The 23,644-nt window shown below is 37.0% G+C and overlaps 1 protein-coding gene across 7 annotated transcripts in view; it reads right to left on the reverse strand.

Annotated features, from left to right (window-relative positions):
* Positions 1-869: 869 nt before the first annotated feature.
* EVC2 (EvC ciliary complex subunit 2) overlaps positions 870-23,644 on the reverse strand; it is a 60,214-nt gene continuing 37,439 nt past the window's right edge. For 4 of the 7 annotated variants that reach the window (XM_050973561.1, XM_018924870.3, XM_050973558.1 and 1 more), the window contains 10 exons: positions 18,042-18,201; positions 17,083-17,543; positions 14,013-14,217; positions 12,600-12,722; positions 9,581-9,808; positions 7,666-7,874; positions 6,162-6,249; positions 3,770-3,963; positions 2,775-2,876; positions 870-2,288 (listed from right to left, as the gene is read on the reverse strand). In XM_050973561.1, the coding sequence (XP_050829518.1) occupies positions 1,952-2,288; positions 2,775-2,876; positions 3,770-3,963; positions 6,162-6,249; positions 7,666-7,874; positions 9,581-9,808; positions 12,600-12,722; positions 14,013-14,217; positions 17,083-17,543; positions 18,042-18,201 (2,107 nt within the window). In that variant the 3' untranslated portion in view covers positions 870-1,951. The remainder of the gene's footprint in view (positions 2,289-2,774; positions 2,877-3,769; positions 3,964-6,161; positions 6,250-7,665; positions 7,875-9,580; positions 9,809-12,599; positions 12,723-14,012; positions 14,218-17,082; positions 17,544-18,041; positions 18,202-23,644) is intronic. The other 3 variants (XM_050973559.1, XM_030239617.2, XM_050973560.1) reach the window with 2 other exon arrangements.

Genomic DNA, 23,644 nt, shown 5'->3' on the forward strand with positions numbered 1-23,644 from the left:
GTGACTCAAAGCTGAATGTAAGCCAACTCTTCACTGAACTGCGCTGTTTCCTAGTTAGTACTTCTTTCACAAAGCACAAGAGATGTTAAGATCTGGATGTTTCTTTGAATATGTATTGCATGATAAGAGAGTGACTCATAGCAGAGAGTGACTTTCCCTGCTAGAACGTTACAGTCACTGAACTGCTTCAAACTTGTGATGAGGTGTGAGAGAGTTACAAATCAGCTTTCTATTGCTAGACACAGAGATTATCTTTTAAGGATAATAAATTGATATTGTAATCAATATTCAGATGTTGCATTTTACTAATGTAACCTAGTAGAGCTATTGGCCTCCATGTCATATCTGTGATGAGTTAATGTCATTTCCCTCTTATATTGTAACAGTGAACAGTCTGGGCTTGCAAAGACATCCTGAAGGGACTGACATTCAAGAAGGTACTTCAGCTTTTGAGAGCTCCTTGCAGCCATGAGCTGTCCAAGTTTTCCTATTGCTTTCTTGCTTAGGAGCAATTGCTTTCTTGCCTCTTTCTGAAATACCTGAGGCTCCTCCTGTAAAGCTCTGGCCCACTTCCAAGGCAGGACAAACCCTACTCTTTACCCACTTGTGCCTTGGGGATGAAATACCAGACACAGTTAAAACACCAGCTCTGAACTCCCCAACCCTGACAGACTCCTCTTCCTGTGACAGCAAATGCTTCCAGGAAAAGATTGAAGAATGCAATCAAATAATAATTAGGAATGTCATTCTAGTTACTGCATACATTTTCTAATGCTAGTAGTGATAGGAAACACTAATTGTCTTCTGTGGAACAAAAATTTAAACTTGTCAGAGAAGTGGGGGAAAAAAATGCCAACTGCAGTAACACGTAAATTGTAACATTTTAATTTTTTAATAATATGGCACCCTGTTAATAAAAAGGCACAGAAGATCTGTACATGAAAAAATAGAAAATATATGATCACAGTGGCCTTAGAGCACAGCATTCAAATACAGTTACAACCCCCTCAAAACAGGCTTGAATAATAATTACATGTGGTTATTTTAATTAGCTTTTCCTGTTCCTCTTTTTTGGATTCATATTTACAGGACTCTTCGAGTCAACTAGACAGGTTTAAAAATTAATTCTTTCTGAAGTATAAAATTATATACTCATCAATTTAGAGAAATTCAGGAATAAGAACTTCAAAAATATCTAAAATTGTGAAAATTGGCACATTGCAATCAAAAGAGCTTCTGAAGGCATTACATGCCCATTTACATTTTTCACTTTTCTACTGAGCAAATGTGATGACACTGCTTCACCAAGGAAAAGACTGCAACAGGCTGTAAATATTTAACAGTTTGGAATAGTAGCCAAACTCGCAGTTCAACTGAAGTAAGTTCAGAAACAGCCAAACGCTGAAGCTACTCCAGGATGTAAGGCTCAGTACACAAGTATATGCTAAAGATCTGGACTACCAGCTGTCATTGCAGAACACAGACTGCAGAAGTAACATGAAAAGCCTATTAGGAACACAGTGTTAAACAGTAAATTAACTAGAATAACATTAAGTCAGAGAACAGAGGACATATGGTTCATCTACTACATCTCTTCATGTCATCTGCTACACTGCAGCTTACCACAAAAATATAAATACAAAAATAATAAATCATACCTACTACATACAATAAATAACCTTTCTGTATAAATTATGAAAATACAAGTATGGTAAAATCAGTGCAAAAATGACCAAACTGTAGTGAAGGAACACAGAGTCCTGCCTGCCAGAAGGTGCACCATACAAAACCCATATTTTACCTAGTGCAACAAAGCACTAACAAGAACTAAAAAATGCAAGATGCACTTCACCAACTGTGCCATTCTAAAATTACATCTATTTCCAATATCAGACAAATCAGATTAAAACAACACACATGTTATTTGAACCGTACACTTCATTCTTCCTCATCATTTTACTGAATTTGAAATAACTTCCTCTTCCCTAACTGATACTCTAAATGGAAGTTGCTCTTGTGAGTCCACATTTGCACGAGCAGCCTTTTTAGAATTAAGAAAGTTCTTTTTCTTTTTCCTTGGAAAATTATGCAAAGCAAGTTTTGGATCACTTGGCTCACGGAACAAAAGTATCTTCTCCCCTGTGTCTAACAGCTCTATGGCTTCAGCAGCTGCAGAGTTCAGAGAAACTGGTGGATCAGGCTGTTCCACAGGAGGGTGTGCAGGTGAACATCCCAGATGAATGAACGCTGCTTTTTCCAAGACAGCAAGTCGCTTCTTCTTTATAAAACTACAATAATGAGAAAAATTGAGTTGAAAAGTGAAAACTCAGGCCAAAAGTGCACAATGTCCTACATCATATATTGCCACAGAAGTGGTGACTTTGGAAGCTAAAGAAAATCACATTTCAACAGAGAGAATTGTAGTTTTCATTCTAATTCCCAATAATTCACATATCATTTTCTGTGATACAAAACTGCAAAAGGAAAGGCAACCTCATAATAAATAAATATAGGGAAGATGAGCAATGTATGTGAAAAATGTGAGAATTTTATGCACAGAAAAATCTTTTTAGGTATTTACTACACTGCTTATTATTTGTAAATATGTTGTAGGAAACACAAGCACTAGACAGAACAGTGTTAGAAAATGCAAACTTATGAACTAATTTTCTGATTTCTAAGAGCTGTAAGAAGAATCTTGGGACATTAAATAAACTATAAATAAACAAACAAAAAAAAAAACCCAGGTATGTTTGTTCTGGTTTTCTCCTTACCTGTCTTTTCTCTTGTTTAGAGAAGGGATCTTTTCTAAACTTCTGTTTATCAGATCTTGCTTTATTTTGTTCTCCAGTGTTTGCCACAACTCTTGGCTCTTCCTGAAGGGGCAGGAAAGAAAAATTCCCAGCAGCAAATCCCCAAATATATACATTTTTCTTCCCTCTCTGACTTTAGCTACCAAACCCATGACAGGAACAGCACAAATGCAGTCAGTAAGAGTGTTCAAGTTCTTTTGCTGCCCTGCCACAAATCATTGAAATCAGTTAAGATCACACCTCAGGGCATGGTACCAAGGATTCTTATCTGTTCCTTGAGAACCCACAGCTGCCAAGGACTCGACTCAGTGCCACAACATCTGCTTTTGTCTCCTGCCCAGGCCATGGCAGGGAGTTGGGAGAGCAGGTCCTGAACATGCCTTGGTGTTACTGCACAGAGTTCAGCTCTTGTTAATGAGGCTAAAGGGGAGCGACAAAGGCTCTGAGAGTCTACCAGTCTCTGTGAGTAAAGAGAAACTCAGTGGCCACTTGAAACTTCAGCAATTAACTACAAAGGGACAGACACCTACAAGGATGCAACTTTCACTATTAGGGAGGAGGATATCCTTTACATCTTTAAGAGCTACAGACACCTAAAACCTGTGTGTCATGAACATTATTAAAAAAAGTGGAAGGAAAATATTTTAACAAACCCAATTCAGGCAACAGAAAGAAAATTATCAGAACAGGATTTATAAATCTATGAGATAACTGTTTAATTAATGAATCTATAAAATTATTTTAACTTTTTATTAATAAATTTATTATAGTTAAAATATTTCACAAATAAGGTAGCAGTTTTAAAGTGTTTTTACCCCAAAAAAATAGTTCAAAAGGAAACTTATGCACCTGTGATTTTTTTCCTGTATCTGTCAAATCTCATTGTCCAGCAAACAGACATACACATAAACAACAATCTTGTCTTGGTGTGGTCTACCAGAAAACATCACACCTACCTTTTCTTACAGCTGCCAGACTCATCCGCATTACTGTCACTTTCAACAGCACCATCTGAATATTTGCTGATGGAATCAAGGACAGAAAGTACCTCACTTTGTGAGCTGGAGGGCAGCAGCAAGTTCAGGACCCTGTGCAACACCCCCACTGGCACCCTTGTCAGTTTAGCTAAATAACCTGCCAGATGGAGCTCCTAGAGGATAAATGAGTAGAAGACAGACAAATTCAAAACTGAAAATAAATGTTAGCCAATCTTTATTACTGTTATTAAATAAATAGTCATTATGGAAATAAAAAATATTACTGAAGATTACTTCAGTTAGTGACAATTTTGGCATCAAGTGCTCACACTTCCATGTTCACTGTTTCTACCCACAGTGGCCCATGTATATCATGGTGGTCCATTTCATTTGGGATTTTGGCAATGTAAATGCTAAATAACCAGCTGATCTTGGCATACCTGCTTAGGCCATGTACTTGTGCCCTTTGGTTTGAAAAATAACAAGACAATTACATTCTAACATGTAAAGCTTAACTAATTCATGGATTCTACTACTAAAAGGAAACAATTTCAGGATAGCAAGGAAGCAATATGGCATTCCTTGGTCTGTAAAATTATGGAGGGAAAAATACTCTTGAAAAACTTGATACATTGTCATGGTAGATCACTTCATTGTTCAGCTTCTCCTAACACCAGATTTTGTGATAAGCTCAGAGAACAGCTTGTTAAGAAGTGTAGGAAAACACCTGCTTTTCTTTTGGTAGTATTTTTTTATTTTCTAACATCCTGCTCATTTTTTGCCCTAAGGTCAGTAGTAAAGCACATTCATACAATGTTCAAATAGACTGAGTTCAAATTTAGTTGTTCCATAGACACTCAGCCAGCCCTATCTCCTGCCCTACTCCAAAACTCAAAATTCCATTGCTATTTTCTGCTCTGTTATCATAAATACAGTGTCACCAGTGTGGCCCTGCAGATCTCTTGTGTGTATCAAATATGAAAAGTCTACAATAAATTGAGGACTACGTGGAAAGCAAAGAGTAAGGCAAATGAAAGCAAGTTAAATCTCTCAAAGAATGCCAGAAAAAAAGCTGCTGTTGTCTATTCAAGCCATACATGTAACTCAGTAGCTGAAGTTAGGTAAGACATGCCAAATGCAATGACTCATGACAGCTGAGTTATCACCACTCTGCAGACCCTCCTGTAAGTGTTGATGGAGGAAATGACTACAAAATCTATGTCACATAGAACCCCACAAGGCCCCACCATGCAGGAAGACAGCCAGGTTCTTTATCCAGAGTAGTTTCAAAAAGTCACAGCAAATGTTTGCCTCCTTTTCTGTATGACAACTTTTCAGAGGAGTGAATTCACTAGGAGATGCCTGGATTATCTGAATCCTCTTTGAAAGAAACAAAGCATCACCAGCAAGACTGTCTTAAGCCAAATTTAGACAGCCATACAAAATAAAGAAATCAATCAACCTTCTTTCCCCTTAACTGTCCTTCAAGCAGAGAATTCTCTCCGAAAGGGTAAGAAAACACTTTCCAAACTTTTCTGGCCTCTTTAGTGTTGGTATAGATTTTACAAGGAACCACTGAGATCACACAGACTTTACAAGAAAAAATCCTAAGACTGATGAGAGATTAGTAAATTCATACAGTTCTTAAAATATTTTCAGCCTGACTAGGCACCAAAGTTGAACACCACTACGTAGTGAAAGAAACTATTTTATTCTTCTTTGGAGAGGAATGCAAATAAGAGTGTAAATCTTAATACAGACATCTAAGTCTAAATTCTATAGTACTGTCTTGTACTTCTGGTCTTTAAACACTGTTCTTCTCTAAACTCACAAAATGCAACATTAAGTGAGAATAAACATGACAGACCTCTGAGACATATTCTGCTCTCTTTGGCTAAATGTTGTCAGGACCTTTAAACCAGTTTTGAAAACAAGTATGAATAATGATACTAGAAAATTTAAACAGCAGTCCCACTATCATTTAATTTTGAAACATAATCAATGCAAATCATTCTTAATGCTCATCAAAATCTAAACAAGATCCTTTTTTTATTACATGATGATTCGACTGTAAATCTGTCTGCTAACCAGAAAATCAGGCACTTCAGCTCTCCACAGAATGAAATGCAACAGGACAAAACCTGAAAAGATTTGTAAATGAATAAACAGAAGTGTAACTCAGTAAAATTCAAAAGGCTGAAAGTAGCTCAGAAGTAGCTGAAGTGACTGACAGTATAGGCTGCAAACTGGTAGCAACTACTGGCAGAGAGTAACTCTAAATACATCTAATGGTTCCTGAAAAAGAAGAAAAGCTGATATCCAGATACAGCTGTAATTTAAACTTGGAAGCTTTGTTCAATTTCATGCTTACCTGACTATAAATTGCCAAAAATGCATTTGTTTCTATATTTTCCAGGAGATCTTCAAGCACCACGCAATTCCATTGCTCATCTCTCAAGCTGAAGTGAAAGAGAGAATTAACATTGAAATCTTCCCAGGTGCAATGACTGCATTATAGGAAACAAAATTGGAAGGTCACCCATTCGGGAAGCATATCTGTCTGTCAGCAAATCTGCTGTAAGCAGCCTAACTTCTAAAACATGCCAAATTCTCTTCCCTGCTTCCCTGAACCCCCAAGCAAACATCAGAATCTCAGGCTATGCTATTGCACATAATTCAAATCTGGAATCCCTCCAAAGCAATGCGATTCAACCTGTCCCCATTCTCTTGCCTCCTTTTAAAATTTCATCACACTTCAAGACAAGTTGGGGGTCTTTTTTGTAGCTGAAATATGATATTAAACAGTAAACTCCCTCCTTGCTGGTGATTATTTTTCTTTTCCAGACAAAAACATGATGACATCATGTACAAATCCTGCAATGTACAAAAGTACAAAACTTGTTCCTTCCAGGAAGTTTTCAAGTAAAGCCTAGTTGCAGTTTCTTTGAAGTTTTCCCTGATAAGTTACCAGCTTGTGGATACTCATGCAGAGATTTATCTGATCCTCTACTGACTCTTTACTTCTGCAACAGGAAAGTTGTTCATCTAAACTGAGCAAAGCTCCAGCTTTTTCAGAATTAAAACAGACTTACCACTAGCACAGACATTTTTAATATATCAGTGGTTTTATGGAAAACCACTTTCTAATGGAAAACACTTTGAGGACATTACATGAAGCTTGAAATGTGCCAGGCTTTTAATACTGTGCAACACATGGAAATGTCATTTCTACCTCCTGTAACCCTAATAAAAGTAATACAATAGGCTGCAATTTTGCAAATTATCACCCATTTTTGCTAGGCAGCCATTCTGACAAGACAGATATTTCTATACACATCCCAGGAGGCATTTTATTTGTCGCTGGTATCTTTACTTAAAAACTGGCCAAGGAAAATTGAAATTGAAGAGTTTATACATCTCATCAAAAATAATTGTGTGCCAGGGAATTCAGTCTACAGTATGACAATAGAGATGGAAATTCAATTTAAATTGTCTCAGCTATTTCCTCTGACCCCAGCTGATCATGTTGCTCTGAAGTCCCTCCCTATCTTCCTGGGAGACAAAGTAATAAGAATAAAATTATTTTCCTCCTTAATGCTAAGGAGTATCATTATTTTTCCACTATCCCTGTCAAAAAATGGTGACTGCCATGCAATACACAGCACCATTTATATGCTACTGAGTTATTATTATTTCATGTTTCTAATTTTAAATGTTCCTAACTCCTCAGTTATGCTCTGGGCCACAGCAGAGATCAAATACAGATGTATGGTCCCTCCCCAGTAAAGCAGAACATTCCTCCTGCTGTTTCTCCAGAGTATCTTATGGTCCATAAGAACTGTACTAACAGTAAAACCTGAGACCAAAGAACTTACCTTTGCTGGTACAGGTTTATAAATTGTCTACATTTATTCATGGCCTGAGTTAACAGAACTGTCACATGTCTTTCTGCATTCGTGTCCACAGCTTCATTTGAGAGTCCCAAACCACCCAGAATCCACCTCTGCCTACTCATTAGATGCTGCTGCACTGACTCCTTATGCAACATCTCATACTCCAGCTTCTTTTCAAGTTCTTCAATCTCCTAGAGGTTGAAAATGCATGATAAGAAGTTAAATTATAACTTGAAAGAACGGATTTCATTTGGAGTGAAGAAAAAAGATGATGGTATCAGATTTTCTGATATTACTTTATTCATTTCTTATTCTACCCAGCCACTTGCAGTCATTACACTTTTCAATTCATTGCACAGCTTCAGTAAACATGACTGGCACGTTATGAATATCAGAACAATGACTCAATTTTCATTGCGTTAAAAGTCAATGCTCTCTGAAACCTTCCACTGTAGAGGACATCCAGCAACTAGACTGTCAGCATGGCTGAGATCAAAACTGAGGAACCATTCAATTTCATTTGTAAGCTGCATAAACCCACTGAAACAGCTTGAGAAACTCAGACTAACTAATTTTAATTATACCAAAGTAACAGCTAATATCAAAGGGATTTAAGTTAAAAGGCAGTAATTCATAATTAGTCTGATAAAGTTAGGGTTAAAATAAAATGCTCAGAAAATCAAAAGGTTAAAATCCTAAATCTTCAGGGGACTGGATCCCCCATGCTAAAAATCTCACTTTGGTCAAAAAGTCAAACTAGACACCAGAAGGAAGGCTTCATATTCCCATTTCCAATGTCACTGTTGTCTCACCTCAACTTTTACATTGCTTACTGTCTTGAAGCCCCACTTCCTAACCTGTACCTTGGAGAAAATGTTGAATTTTAATCCATTCCTCTGCCTCATTAGCTGTATTTAACCCAGTGTCAGCTATTCTAGGTCTCACTTCTGCCCCTTCTTCAATCCTTTTTCTTCACCTGTTCAAGAACAGAGAAGGTAAAAGCAACTCCTCTGAAAAGCCCCCTCACACTTATGGCATAAAAGGCAAAAATACTCTTCCTACATTCAACTTTCACTATTTCCTACAGCTCTATCACAAATTCAAGCAGAACTGGAGGCATATAAGCATTCTAACTGCCACTCTATGAGAAACTCTGTAGAGATGACCACATTAAAATTTAACAAGGAATTTTCACAGCAGTAGCTGTCTAATGATGCCCTCTAGCAAAGAGGTTTTTCTCAAAAACCCATTTTGTTTGTTCTACTCCAGTGCTCTCCCCAAGCCTCACTTGGATGGTTTTAAATAGCAGATGCAGAAAAAAAAAGTCCTTGTGAAAACAGAGCACTGAAGTATTAAAAAAGGATTAGAAAATTGGCACATATCAAATATGTAATAAATATGGTGAAGGGAAGAGGTTTTTCCATATTTTCTGCTATTTAAACTGCATGAGTGTGCCTGGAGTGAGATAGGTAGGAGGTTGTATAGATAATCTCTAAAAACTTGACAATTGAAGCATATCATGTGGTTATGGATTTTGCATGTGGACAGCATTATAACATGAGTAATTCTGTAAGACAGACACAACAATTTACTCTTCTGTCACGAGTCCAAATCACTTCTTAACTGTCTTTCTTTCAATCAATAAAATATTAAGTAGCCACCAAAATACTGCCCTTTCTGCCTGCATGCAACTGTAACAAAAATAAAAACATAATAATACACAATCTTCCTTGGCTCTCCTTCTCTTTATGTCTTTTACTGAATGCATTGAAGTGCAATACTCACAGAAAATAAAGTCTGGGCCACCAGAAGCTGCAAAGCAGCAGCTAAATCAAAGATACTCTAATAGTGGCTGTTTCCTAACAGGATTTTTTCTTTTAACAACTACATTACTTACAGGATTGTGTGCTTCTAAAATCTGAATACATTCCAGTTTTGACAGGGTTTTTGATGTGTTCAGTTGTTCAAAGAGCAAAGCTTGCACATTTATGATAGCAGTATACAGCTCCAGCATTTTGGATTTTTTAACAGTCTTTTGAAAGGCTAAAGAAGCACTATACTCTCCAAGTTTATTTTCCAGATTGCGCAGGTGACACTCTTTTTCAAGCTGCAACTCATACTTAATCTAAAAAACATAAAAACAAAAAACCAAAACTCAAAAGATAGATTAACAGAAACTCTTACATGCACACATGCACACTTGTGATTTTAGTACTCTGTAATTAACAAGCAGGATTATAACAGCAAAGAAACCAGTGCTGTTATCTTATAATGTAATACACTGTTTCAAGAAGTGCTTTTAACCTTCAAGTTAAAGGTTAAAATTCCAAGTTTTTACTGTAATCAAAAAAACCTACAGTACAATCAAATACTGTAAAGAGATCAGGCTTTCTTTTTGGGTTATCAAAACTGAAATACTAAATGTTAACACAAAACAGAGGGTCTATATAATTTTTATTATAATAAAATTAAAATCTAGAAACACAAATAAATCTATGGTTACCTTGGTTACCTATGGTTAAGATGAAAATATGCCCTTTTGCTTAGAAAAAACATGGAACTTACAGAAGATTGTATTTAGTTTCAAATTGGTAAGTGTCAGTTAATGCTGACTGATGACATTCAACCATTCTTTGAGCAAATAAAAAATCTTCTTATATAAAACAGAGTTAAACTGTAAATCAAAAGTCTATTAGCAATGGATTTCAACTAAGATTAGAACTGGATTGGATCAACATCAAACAGCATAAAATCCAAGTGATTTAACTCAATAACTGTGTTGCTGCCACACATTTGATGGAACATCCCCAGGAACTATTCAAGGGTGAAAGGCAAGTGCAGCATGTGCAGGCACACAATCCAATGCATGTGACTGGATGAGCTCTCCATGCTGAACCACTGACACTGAGAGCCAAGGACACTGCACTGTGTCACTGCAATAGTCACTGCACTGTGACTATTCTTCTCTGGGACAATGTCTATAGCAGCCAGCTGCAATTACCTGCTTCCATCTGAGCTTGTCACTACAAGCTCCCTTCACACTCAAAGATAAGATACTTCTCAGTAGGTTCCATATCCTAAAAGATGGATTTCCACTGCCATGTAAGGTGGATGTCTAGGTTAGACACCGATGGCTCCACTGCATATCTAACATTTAGGTAGCTGAATCTTCAAAAGACTACAGTAAACAATTACCAGGTTGTTTTTATTCTCTCCCCTTGTACTATTCTCTTGGGCTCAGAGAGTTGGATTGTGAGAGAGAAAAGACAGAAAAGACACAGATAGAGAAAGCACATGCAGCCCTGAGAGCTCCAACTCTACTACTTGGTGTTTTAAAACAGCTAGAAATATATAATCTTGTATTTATTATTGCATACTTAAAATTAATATTCAATTAATATAAATATTTTAAAATAGGAAGAAATATTTCACAGTATTTTACAATGAGGGTGGTGAAACATCTTCATCATTATACAGCAAATGAACTCCTCTTAAACAAATAAAATGCTGCATCACTCAACTGGTATTGCTATCTACCCCCAGCCACATCAGTTTCTTTCTGACTCTTGCCAGCTCTGAAACCACCCATACAATAAGAATGACAACAGCTATGCCAGATGGTGCAAATAAAACTGGAAAAAAGATGTTTAGAGAAGCTAAATTTCCAATTTTAAAACAAGATTCTAATAAAAATGTAAGACAGCCTTTATTGCCTTACATTTACTAAACTTTTTTGCCTCTAAAGCTTAGCCCATAATCTGATGTACGTTCAAGGAAGGTACCAAAACCACCAAAATTTTGAAAATCAGGGCATTAGGTATTGAAGCCAAAATTTCAACGCCTCTGTTAAAGGATTAGAACATTCTCAGGCCACACTTATCAAACTAGTGAAGAGTGCTAGAACACACTTGCCTTCTTGATGCAGTCTTGCCCAAGCACCTGCTCTCACTTTCATAGATTGGGTGCTAGGCTAGATAAAAAATGCGCTTTTCTCATCTGCAACCAAATCAAACAATGTGTTGGTCTCACACAGAACTGAAACTATTTCTGAATTACCATGTTGACCCAACATTTTTCATTTTTCAGGACAGAGGTATAAAAAGCTAAGAAATAGGTATAAAGCCAGCTTTTTGTCCCAATTGGTACAAAAAGTTGATCTTGTAATCACTTTTGAAACTAATTTTTTATCTACCAATTTTAATTACTAATGACACCTGCTTGTCATGCGTAGTTTCTACAGCTGTGCACCACCTGTGTTTAACGAATTTATCATTGCAATGTCCTCCTGACATGCAAAACTAATATTATCCTTATCATATGCATGTGAAAGATCTCTTGTAACATCTACTAGCAGAGAAGTAAAAAGCCTTCAAAATCCCGATATTAAGATCGACCCCCCTCATTTCTCAAGGATTAACTTTAGCTTGGGGCTGTGTGTTTTTAAAAGGTACCACTAGAATTAAGACTTCCTTTCAATTAGCTCTGTACAAATAAACCCAGACTCTACCTAAAAAGCTTTTGGATCTAAGAATCCATTAGCAGATGTCCAGGAACTAAATGCTGCCCAGCTGAAGCATGCATTGAAGCACCTTCCATGTTTTGAAAGTCTTCCTAGAAAACCACAGGATCTGGGGGAGCCTTGCAATCTTGCACACACCAAGCCCCAGAACCGTTGGAAGGAAAGGGGGTGAGACATGAAACCAGTTCTGTAACTAGATGCAAAACTTAAAACAAAGCAAAAGCTATTAAGTGTGAAATGCAACATCTTGATAAAGGTAGGCAATAGTAGGGAGATGCATCATGCCACTACCTTACACCTTTTTTCTGTGCTTCTTATTCACACTGATAGAATGCTGTCAATCTTTAATTACTAAAGATCTAGGTTTTGACCTCAGTCCAGAAAAGACTGTACTTACCCTATTCAAATTTTCACCTTTCATGGGGTCTTCATAAATTAAAATTTTGTCCTGTAAAGATTTCTTCAAAATATCTAACTTATGTTTATTCCTGGATCCTGTTTTTCCCATTTTAGTATGCTGCTGTAACAAGATAAGCAAAAATGCTTTATTTGTAAGAGGTATATGAAGATGCTAATGTTAAAATTATTACTTGGAATTACTGGCACACCCCAAATAATCAAAAACTTGGAAAATATGACGTTCACTGAGAAAGTACATCTGAAATGAAGGTGCTGCCTATTCATTCAGAACACTCATTTTCGACATTAAGACAAAGTTAGAATTTCTAAAAAAATTTCTTTCAAGTAGAATTATATATTCATCCTTTCCATGAAAACTCATAGCATATAAATTTGATTTTAAACAAGCTTTAGCAGTGATAATAAGAGAAGATTTTAACTGATTCGTTGTCTCCTCAGCACAGTTAAAAATGAACAAAGAATATTAATTTAAGATCTACATTGTTTTCAACTCACAGTCTGTGAATCACAAATGAACCATGATAATATTAAGTTCCATGTAATCAAATTACTCTTGACCTTTCTATTTCTTTACAAGAATACCAACTAAGTATATGTACTCTTGGGAAAATGATAACATCTGTTCGACTGTAAGGTTTTGCAAAGTCATTTCCCTCCTTTAGTACTTTAGAAACTATTAAGGCCTTGAACTAGGCTAATTCCTAGCAAAATTAACCCAGCATAATTTACATGTTTAGAAAACATAACTGAACCGAAACAAAGCAAGGACAAGTCCTCCTTTTTAAGATGGCATCAGACACAACTAATACATGAAACATTTTTGGCTTCCATACTTTATAAGAACTGAAACCAATTTATAATTCCAAAGCTTTCACACTTTACTGAAGGAATTAAACACCTCTCACAGGGTTCTTTATAAAGTGCTAGATTTGATAGGCAGATAGACTCCTTGTTGGAAACATTTCTCTGAACTTTGAGTACGCCTCATCTACACATTTAGATGTGGGGAAATAACCCCAAACTGTCTGCATACACTTAAATCTTTTGGAAACAAGAAACAGAAATCATGTCCAATTTCTTGCCAAGAAAGGCCATCTAACTCAGGAACTTTACCTTCCTAAACAGACAAAACAATGTAGAAGTTTCTTTTTCAGAAACTCCCAAAACTTTCACAAAAGCAACAGAAATACACATGTGAAAAAGACCTATTTATCCAACTGCTGCCCAAACAATTATCTTTAAGTAAAGTGGTCCATGCAAACAGGAAAAGTGTACACTGCTGTTGCAGCTATGAAGAAGCTACAGACCCAGATCTGCAGCCATGCCAGCAGCCACAGGTACCCGCAGGGACCCCTTCCACATCCCCACACTGATCCCACGCTGTTCCCACCTGTTCACTGGTCATTGCTAAATTCTGCTCAACTTTCAGCACCTCGGTGTCCCTCTGCTCCACTTCAAAAGTCTGAAGCAAGGTTCTTGCTCTTATCTTGGGCCAAGCCAAGCTGCTGTCCACCTGAGAGAAGCAGCAGTGCAACTCTTGTCTCATTCTAAGCAACTCCTCTTCTGAGAGTGAGAGGGGTAAACTTAGAAGTTGCCTGTTAAAAAACACACAAGAGCCATTTGCTGTTTAGAGATTTAGGCAATATTGCATAAAATGTAAGAGACATGCACACAAACACTTTACTCAGCAGTAATCATCCTTTTTTGGTCTATTTCATGTATCAGTTAGTGATTCCTGGGCTGTAAAACTTCATTTTCAAAGGAAAACAGCTTTTGAATATTTTAAAAATAAATTAATATTTTTAGCTCATTTCCTATGCATAGAATCTTCCATCTCTTCAGACAATACAATCCCTGAACTTCAGCTGAAATCAAGATAAAAGCTTCCCATAAAGCCTCCCTGTGCTGTTTCCCAGCACTTGGCAGTCACAGCTACTGAGAAAGAAAAAAATAAAACAAAATCTCTCTCTATTATAAATGCATATGCCATCTCTTTGATCAACAGATAACAATGGTTCCAGCTGTTAATTGTAAAAAAAGGCACTCTGCAGTCTGAAAAATGCAATATATTTTAAGAGTAATTTGAATTACTCAAGGTTCCCATTTTGCAGAAATAAGGTTCTCAACACAGATCTGTAAGGAACTGATCACTGGGTCAAGCTGAAGTTGACTTAAAAATAAAGCATGCTCACTTCTGATTAACCACAGACTACACTCATCTTCTTACCCTGTGTATCTTATTTCCTTAAGAATATTTCACAAAAAATAACATACTTTTATTTGTTTGGAAATTTTACTCCACAAAAAATGCTTGGATTTAAAATATGAACAGCATGTTTTTTAAGAGAACTTTTCATTGAAAAAAGTATTATGCTGCATGCTTCATTAGTACTGATACTTTTATTTAATGTATACCAGACCTATACTGCCTCATCATTTCACTAAAATATTTGAGTTTAGAAATCCATTTTTCTTTCTACTGAGTAAGCAGAGAACAGTAGATACACTTTTAATGCATGAGGGTTTTCCCTTCAAAAAGTTGTTTACTTTAAGACAAGACTACTCCAAACGATTATTTATAGTATATTTAACCATTTCTCATCTTGTCTTAGACTTATGGAAGAAAAACCATGCTATAAATCCACACACATAGATATATATAGAGAGATATGAAATAAAATACAGCAAATATTTTTGCAGTATGCTGTATTTAAAAAGGACTGTAAACATTAACAATCTTCACAAATATTTTGGACTAACCCATGGTCTCTTTAATAACCAACAAAAATGAAAAGCTATAGTTCAAAATAATGCTTTTTGAAAACTAGACAGCAGATGAGAACAAAACATGAGAGCTGGCATCTGTCATCAAAATACCATGACTGACAGACAATGGACTGGAAAAAGACTGTGACAGATTCAAAGGGGCTATTGGTAGGACAGTTGTTGCTGCATTCTCTGTATATATTTTCCTGCATTTTACTGAAAAAAAAAATCCAAACAGCTTACTGCTGCTGCAAATAAAGATAGCATCTAACAAGTATGACAGGCTCACTGCAGGTTGGAACAGACATTATTATGGGATAGTTAGTTAGAAACAGTAAAGTCCTGCTGGGTCATACAATCTACCTCCATATTCCTGCAGGTCTGCTCTTGGCAATGTAAGCCAGAGATGGTTAAGACAAGCTAGAAAATGCATATAAATGACTCACAGAAAAGTATTTAAAATGCTGAATAAAATGCAAAGCCCTTGAAATTAGAACCAAAACAATGGGAAAAATGGAATTTTCTCTTTTTAGCAAAGCAAATGTAACGGGAAAAGTTTCTTTTTATACTCCTGTTATATGGTTTTACAAAATGTGGCAGGAAAACTTATTCTGTCTGGATAAAACTGCCCATACAAATCTATTTTGCTTTAAAGAAGAGATATAAAGGAAAAACTTTTACCAGTGTCTTTTTTTTTTCTTTTTTTTTCCTTCCTCCCTGTTCAATTCCTTATGCCTGGTACATTTTCTTCAGAGCCACACAGCTTATTATAAGTTTGCCTGTTCCAGTTGCTTCCCCTAAAGCTGCAATTTTATTTTTTCATGTTCCCATGTCTCTAACAATGTCTCTTATTAAACAGACATTGTATAAGAAATGTAGTACTGCAAATATTCAGGCAATCAAACAACCAGACATAAATGTACTTGAAAGCTAAGAAAAAAATGCTCACCAACATTCCCTGATCTCTCAGGGACCTTGCTGCCTGCTGTGAGAGGCACAACCACTCCTGACCACAGCCATGGGTTCTCCCTGTGCAAGGCCTCCCAGCTGTGGCAAGGCCACCACCTGCTTTCCCACCTTCCCAGGGTCACATTGTAGCAGGCAGCAATGGCCCTAACACTCCCAGGGGCCAGAACTCCTCTCTGCAGCACTGCCTGTGCCACGATGCCTGTCTGGTGCTCTGTGCCTCCACAGGCCAGAGCAGCCCAGTCTGACACCTGGGGCCATGAGCTGGACAGGCAGATACTGCACTGTGTACTTAGGGACTACTTGTGCCAAAGCTTAAACCAAACCTGATGAGTAGGGCTTGACTTGTGGCTAGAAGGAATATATTCAACTTAGATTTGGGGCCAATTAGGTCTGACATACTAATTGGCATTTAAAAAGTGTAGGAACTCAGAGAACAGGCTGAGAATAACAATGAAAGATGTGTAAGTGATACCTCCCATGGAATGAATGGAAGTATAAAACCTTTATTCCACATTTTTAGCTTCAAGACTGCTGCTTCCTAGGATTTCCACTGCAGTGTTCATCCACTGGTACTGCATGGGCTGAGCACTTTGAAAAAAAAAATCAATTCCTAAGTGCCCAACAGAGAACTGATCATTAGGAATTACAAGTGGACAGGTGTGAAAACTCCCAGTTCTCTTCTACCTGCCATAGTAACTGAGAAAAGAGTGCAGAGAGATACTTGCATGAATATTGACTGCTCCCAGCTCCTTATTTTCTTTTGTTCTGAGATGCCTGTTTCCAGCTCCTGGCTTAGCCTCTGCCTGGTGAGCTGAAGCAGCTCTTCAGCAGCCATGCTCTTGTCATGTTCTTCCCTTTCAAGCTGTGCATATTTAACCACCATTTCTTTTTTGTGCTCCTCCACAGCTTCTAGCAGGAACAACTTTGGCACATTGAGCTTCACCAGCTCTTGCACAACCAGTCCACACTGAACACGTTTAAGCTCCTCAATGGCTTTCTCTGCTAGGCTAAACAGAAGCTCCTTCAGCTCTTCGCTGGCTTCACTGTCAAGCTTTTCAGTAAGTTCTTCAAATTCAATGGTGTGATCACTCAGAAGATTTTTCCAGTGTCTCAGGTAGTGAGAGATCTCATCAGTAGTTTTGAAGGGGTCTCCAAGTGACAACTGCTCCTTCTGATGCTCTTTCTGCTGATTCATTTACCAAAAGGAGGAACAAAGTTAAGAAAAAAGAACATCCTGAATTCTAGCTCCTCAAGTATAAATTTCATAGCAATGTAAAATTTCATACTTCCGCTTTTCCATGTTCTCGAAACTGCTTTTCAGTGTCCAGAGGCTCACCCAGCCCTCAACAGATTGGCTTTGTGAGCACCTAGGGGGTCTGTGATAACTCTAACTATTATTGTTAGATACAAGGGCTGTGATAATATGGACTGTTGCTAGATAAATGAGCTAACACCTAAACAAGTAATTCATAGCTGTCAAACCTCATGTGGTTTGACAGCTATGAATTACTGCATGACTAATACAGAATACAGTGGCACACACCTAAAACCAACTGGCACTTATTTTAAACCATGCTCCTGGCAGTGCTGACCCCTGCTATAAGAACTACATATTATTTTTCAATTAATTCAATTTCTAATTAATTATGAGCCCTATGAAAATAAAACCATTGAAAATAATTACCTTTTGCAGCATTTCCTGCCTTCGCTTGGTAGCGAGCTTCTGGCAAAGCTTCTGCTTTTCTTGTTTTAAGTCATGATCAAATTTCTGTTTAACAAAATTAATTTCAGCCTCAGCTCGGTCCAGCAGGATTCCCAAATGACTTTCAGGTAGATGACCTGCTCTGTAATAACAGTGTTTGAAGGCTGTTATCCCAAATTCTTAAGAGCAAAAGGACATATGAGGTAATTAGCACCATAAAAAGGCTCAGTAAAATAGACACAAAGAATGATCTTTGTTTCTTTAGCAGTGATGCCTGGGAGAATCAAACAAGGAAGGGGATAATCAGAGGATAATCTCAGAAATGAGCACAGAATTGAGGCAGTTTGTGAAGGTGTATAAAAAGAAACAAGAAGGAGGATGGATGGACGGGAATGATAGACAGAAAGGACAGATGGGAAGGACAGGCAAGTGCAAAACCAATTATACATCAGTTTGTAATGTAAGTGATATTCAAATGAGACATTTTAAACTTATATATTAAGCATATTTAATTTTTTCATTTAATGCCCTTGGAATACCATTTTATATGTCTTTTACAACTCCTTCTCCTTATTAAAACAGATCTCTCTTTAAAGTATGGAATCCAGTAAAAAGAAATATTGGTTTCAATTATATCCACAAAATACTTATATTCATACTTTCTACAATTTTTACATCAGAAGAATTACAAAAATTTCAAAATAATAGCAAAATTCAATTATCTGAAACAGCAAATTGTCAGCTGTAAGCCCACACTGCTTTCAAGTGGAAGTTCAACACTATAGTGTACCTCCAGTTGCTACAGCATTTAATGTCAAAGAGAAAACAAGGTCTCAACAGTGGCTGCAACAGTTAAAAAAAATCTCCACTTCCATAAACTCAAATTGAATTTCAGGACTTACCTGCTATTACATTTACACTACAAGTTCCCCAAATCTTTCTTATTCAACAGAAGAATAAAAGAACATCTTAATTCAGACCAGGCTGTTGGATAGTTGTGAGTTATAATTTCTGTTAAGCACAGCAGATTTACAAAATGTGGTGTTGAAAAGGTCAACACGAAACTTTGAATTGAAAGCACCAGTTCCTGACCTGAACCTGGATGTTATACAGATACCTTCTAATTTACCTATCCAGTCCCCATTTTCTCAAAGATTACATAGTCAGGACTCAGATGAATCCAAGGCTTTCAAGGTTTTATTCCAGTGTGATACCTGGCCCAATTCCTAAATTAAAGTTGTATCTAAATGTGGTAAGCAAGCTCTTCCCCAGAAAGGAGAGTCTTATTTTGGTTTATTAGGATTTGTTGCTACTGTGACAACTTAATCCCAACCAAAACCCTCAAAGTAAGAGCTAAAATAAAGCAGAAGATTACCAAATTAGCTTGTTTGCACCCACTGTGCTGTAACCAAGGTGACCTGAACCTCACACCTCCTTATCTTCTGCTCAAACATCCACAACTATCTGAGCAAGCCATGAAACATCAGTCCTATATAATGTATGTGCTGGACAGAAACCCAGATGTGCTTTATTACATGTCCACAAAACAGATCCTCCTTTTGCAGAGCATTTTCAAAGTCTATTTATTGCATTTCTTTAATCTGCAAAAAGGATTAAAATACCTTTCAGTATTTTGCAAGTAATCCACCAAGCATTATTCTTGGCCAGGTAATTTCTGCCTTAAAACAAATCAATCTTAAAATTCAGTGTTATGTCAAAACTTCCCTAACAGCACCAAGTTTTTTTGGTAACTTTAAGTCCTCCCCCTCCTTTTTGACTGAACCCAAGGGAAAAGATAGGTGAATAAAGGTAATTAATTATGGCGAGAAAGTGAGGAAAGATAATAACCGAGATATTATTTTTAACACCTTCATCCTTTCTTGTACTGAGGAAATAAACCCAGGCTTGCTGCATCCAATTAAAATCTCTGTCCAGAGCACTGAAAAGAGTCTGCAATACAAAAAGATAGATGTGCTGGAACCACACAGCAAATGAAAGTTTAAGAAAAGTCATGCAACACAGAATGATAGGAAGATGATACATAGCTACCTATTTTTAGGATTAAAAAAGTGCTACAGTGTTTCAGTTGGTTTATTCAGAGATCCAGTATGTCTGCAGCTAAAACTGCAGGTGATGCAGTATCCCACCACCAAGCTGATGTCTGTTTATGTGCCAGCTTATATTAATTGGTGCTATGGTAATTCCTAAAAGGCTCAATCCTGGCAAGACACCTTCATTTCTCGTTTCGTATAAATACAATATAAAAACAATTACAGTATTAGGAATAAAAGAGGTCTCAAAGGACTCCAAACAGAAATGCAAAACAAAAGGAGAGGAGAAAGGTAATGAGACAGTATAGAGTGTATGATAAAACTGCTTGGTCTCAACATACCAGAAATTTAACCGCTGAAGAAACGTGCAGGCACATATCTCTGAACAAAGAGAATTTTAATGAAGGAGAATACTGTGGTAATGCCAAGGATGTTTAAAGGGAGATCCTCCCAAAGGCAGTGAGCACCAAGGAAGGTACAGAGGTGAAGTGTGTAGCCACAGTCAGAGAGAGACCTTGACTTCCCTGTATTGAATAAAAGTCAACAAATTAAGGAGCAAATACAAAGTGAGAGCACTGAAGTGAAAAGCAGGACTTTGATGTTACAGGGAATCAATGTTCCAGGATGCTGGACCCCAGCAAAGGAAAATTGTTTCACGAAAGCTAGAAAAGGAGCAGGATCATCACTAAAGCAATAGGGAGATCAATAGGAAGCAGAAAAGCTGTACAGGCCTGAATGTACATGGAGGCTGAACCACATCACTATAAAGAAACTACAGAGAGAGAACTTGCATAACTCTGCCCATGCTACTCCAGCTACATCAGGATTTCACCTGCTGAATTGGCATCTTGCTGTAAATAATTCAGGGCAATAAAATGCACTCCCCTATACAGCAGGGTGCTACAAGCAGAAAAGGTTTTAAGAGATTATTAGAAAACTTCATACTGATGCGTTACTGCTGACTTCCACAAATGTCCAGCCAAAACATGGCTGGAAAAATACCTTCTATGGACAAAGTCCATATAAATGGTGATTATTAAGAAGAATGAGGCCAGCATAAGGTGCTTGCTTTAATCTTTTGGCCACTTTTGAAACACAATAGACAGGAAATTCTTGAGGTCTTAAAAATTTTAAGTTTTGGGAGAAATTTAAAAAGAAGCTTGCAACTGTTTGTATCTAATGAGTCAGAAGAACTGAATTCAATTTTTAAGAGACTGAAGAAGAAAGACATCTCTTGTGAACAAGAAGATACTGGCAAAAGAATAACACAGTGTTTGACCAATGTTATCATTTAAAACCATCAAGAACCCTGCACCTCTGTTGATAGCAAGAACAACCCAAGATAAACACTGCCTCAAGTATTGCCCTTTTGCCCATTATTCTTTAAGAAACACTGTAAAGAGCCTATGTAGCCATCCCACAAATCCATGATTACAGATTATTTTTAAAATTCTCCTTTCTTGCTTTTTGGCACTGCAATCCAGACTTGATTTTCAAAAGACACTGAGAACTCAAATACTAGTCCAGACAAATGGGACATTTTATTTAAATACAGCATGAAAACTCTATTTCATTTAACATGTTCACAGCCCTCCCTAGCAATGATTTGGTTTTATTTTTGTTTTTATAACATTCATTTCTAGCCACACAGAATCCTTTTCACATTAATTTGAAATTCCCTAGCTATTTGATAAATTTTAAACATACTAGTAAAGCCTCATTTTAAAAAGACTTCTCCCCTCAATATCTATCTGCTGGTTTATCACTGCATCTATCTGTGGTATTTCTAATCTATATCTTTTCTCTCTTCTCCATTTAAGTTTTGTATTTTAGAATTCCATTTATAACACAAAGTTTAAGGCACTCTCTTATAAAGTTGGACAAAATAAATTAAGACAGAGCTGTATCTATATTTAGCAAGCAGATTCAATGGTAAAGTGAAAAATAAGAGGATACTACGGTTACAAATTTAAAGTACCATTCAGACTAGGCTGCTCTTGCTGCTCAAATTTTAGTGCTCCAATTTGTAAACATTCCCAAAACCACGTTCTAGTTAGAAACTGAAATACAAGCCTATGTTATGTAATTAGGAATTTCTTGTGAGTCATACTAGGCTATTTCAGTTTGCTTGTAGAAAATAAAACAGTACCAAATAAACTGAGATACTACCTTCTGGAGTTTTATAATCACATCAGCTAAAGAATGAATTATAAGAGTTTGGCCAACATTTGTCTGAGAGGAATTACTGCAGCAGCAGGTGTGGGGAAGTTACAGGAAAATAACTACTTCTAAGCCCAGAAAGTCACATGGGATTGCTTCTCTCCAAATGACATCTCTAACTATTGGCATGTGTCCTTTCTCCACAGACAACCAACCAATGCATACTCTGAAAGTTTAACAGGAGAGTGCTAGAAAAATTAATTTTTCATCTTGGTAATAATACTTGCTGCTTTTGGAAGTTTGGGGGGGTTTGGAAGGTTTATTAATACACTTAGTACATTTTTGGGGATGAGATTCATGAAGTCTTTGACTAACACTATGCCTTTCCTTTCTGTTTAATAGTTGATTTATTTTGTGACTGTTAGGTGCAATAATAGGCATTAAACAATGGGTGAAACCGATTTTTCCAGCTCAAGAAGTCCCATTTGTTCACTGCAATGGTCACACAGTGAGGTTCTCACAAAGGGTTTTCACATAACCACATCATCAGAGAAAACATCTCAGACCTTATAATACAATTCCAAAGAGAGACATGAACTGATGGAAGGGAACTCTCTGTGAAAGACATTTTTCCTATTCCAGGACATCTTTGTCTTTGAGCCACACAGCTGCAGATCTTAACAAAACAGTGCAAGACTACTGGAAGAAGCTCTCCCCAACCAATGAATCTGGGGGCTAAACTCAGGGTGATTCAAGCTAAACTTAGAGTATGATTCCAGAGAAGCAGAACACAGGACAATCAAAAAGAAAAGCAAGGAAAAGATACCTAAACACCCTGATAAATTGTTTTGTCACATCAACAGATGCAATCTTTGATAGCTTTTAACAGACTTCCTGCTTCCTAATATTATATTTCTTTTAAATTAAGTTAACATTATGGAAGAAAAAACACACCATAAAGATCAGTGCTCATCTAGTCCTCTTAATGAACATCTCACATATTGTCAGTAACTGGCATCAATACAGACATTTCAAATACACAAATAAATCTGCATGCCCAGGACCAACAGCAGCAGTGCTGACATATTTCACTGCCCTGGCAGGCTCCTCACTAATCTCTCCATCTGCCAAACTAACACAGTTCCCTGGGTGTCAGTGCAATGTCTCCCTCAGTGCTCTTCACAGCCACACCATTCTAAATAACTACGTCCCTGTGTGTCTGCTGAGTCACCATTTCTACCTCTCTACCTTGATTCTGAGTAACCATCACAGAGTACTCAGTCAGCCTGGGTCTGGTATGATATCCCAAATAAATTAAATGTGTGTATTACAACAGTACATTTCCAGGTCTACTTTTTACTTCCCTAACATCCA

This window comes from Serinus canaria, chromosome 4, assembly GCF_022539315.1.
Source record: "Serinus canaria isolate serCan28SL12 chromosome 4, serCan2020, whole genome shotgun sequence".
Taxonomy (NCBI): Eukaryota; Metazoa; Chordata; class Aves; order Passeriformes; family Fringillidae; genus Serinus; species Serinus canaria.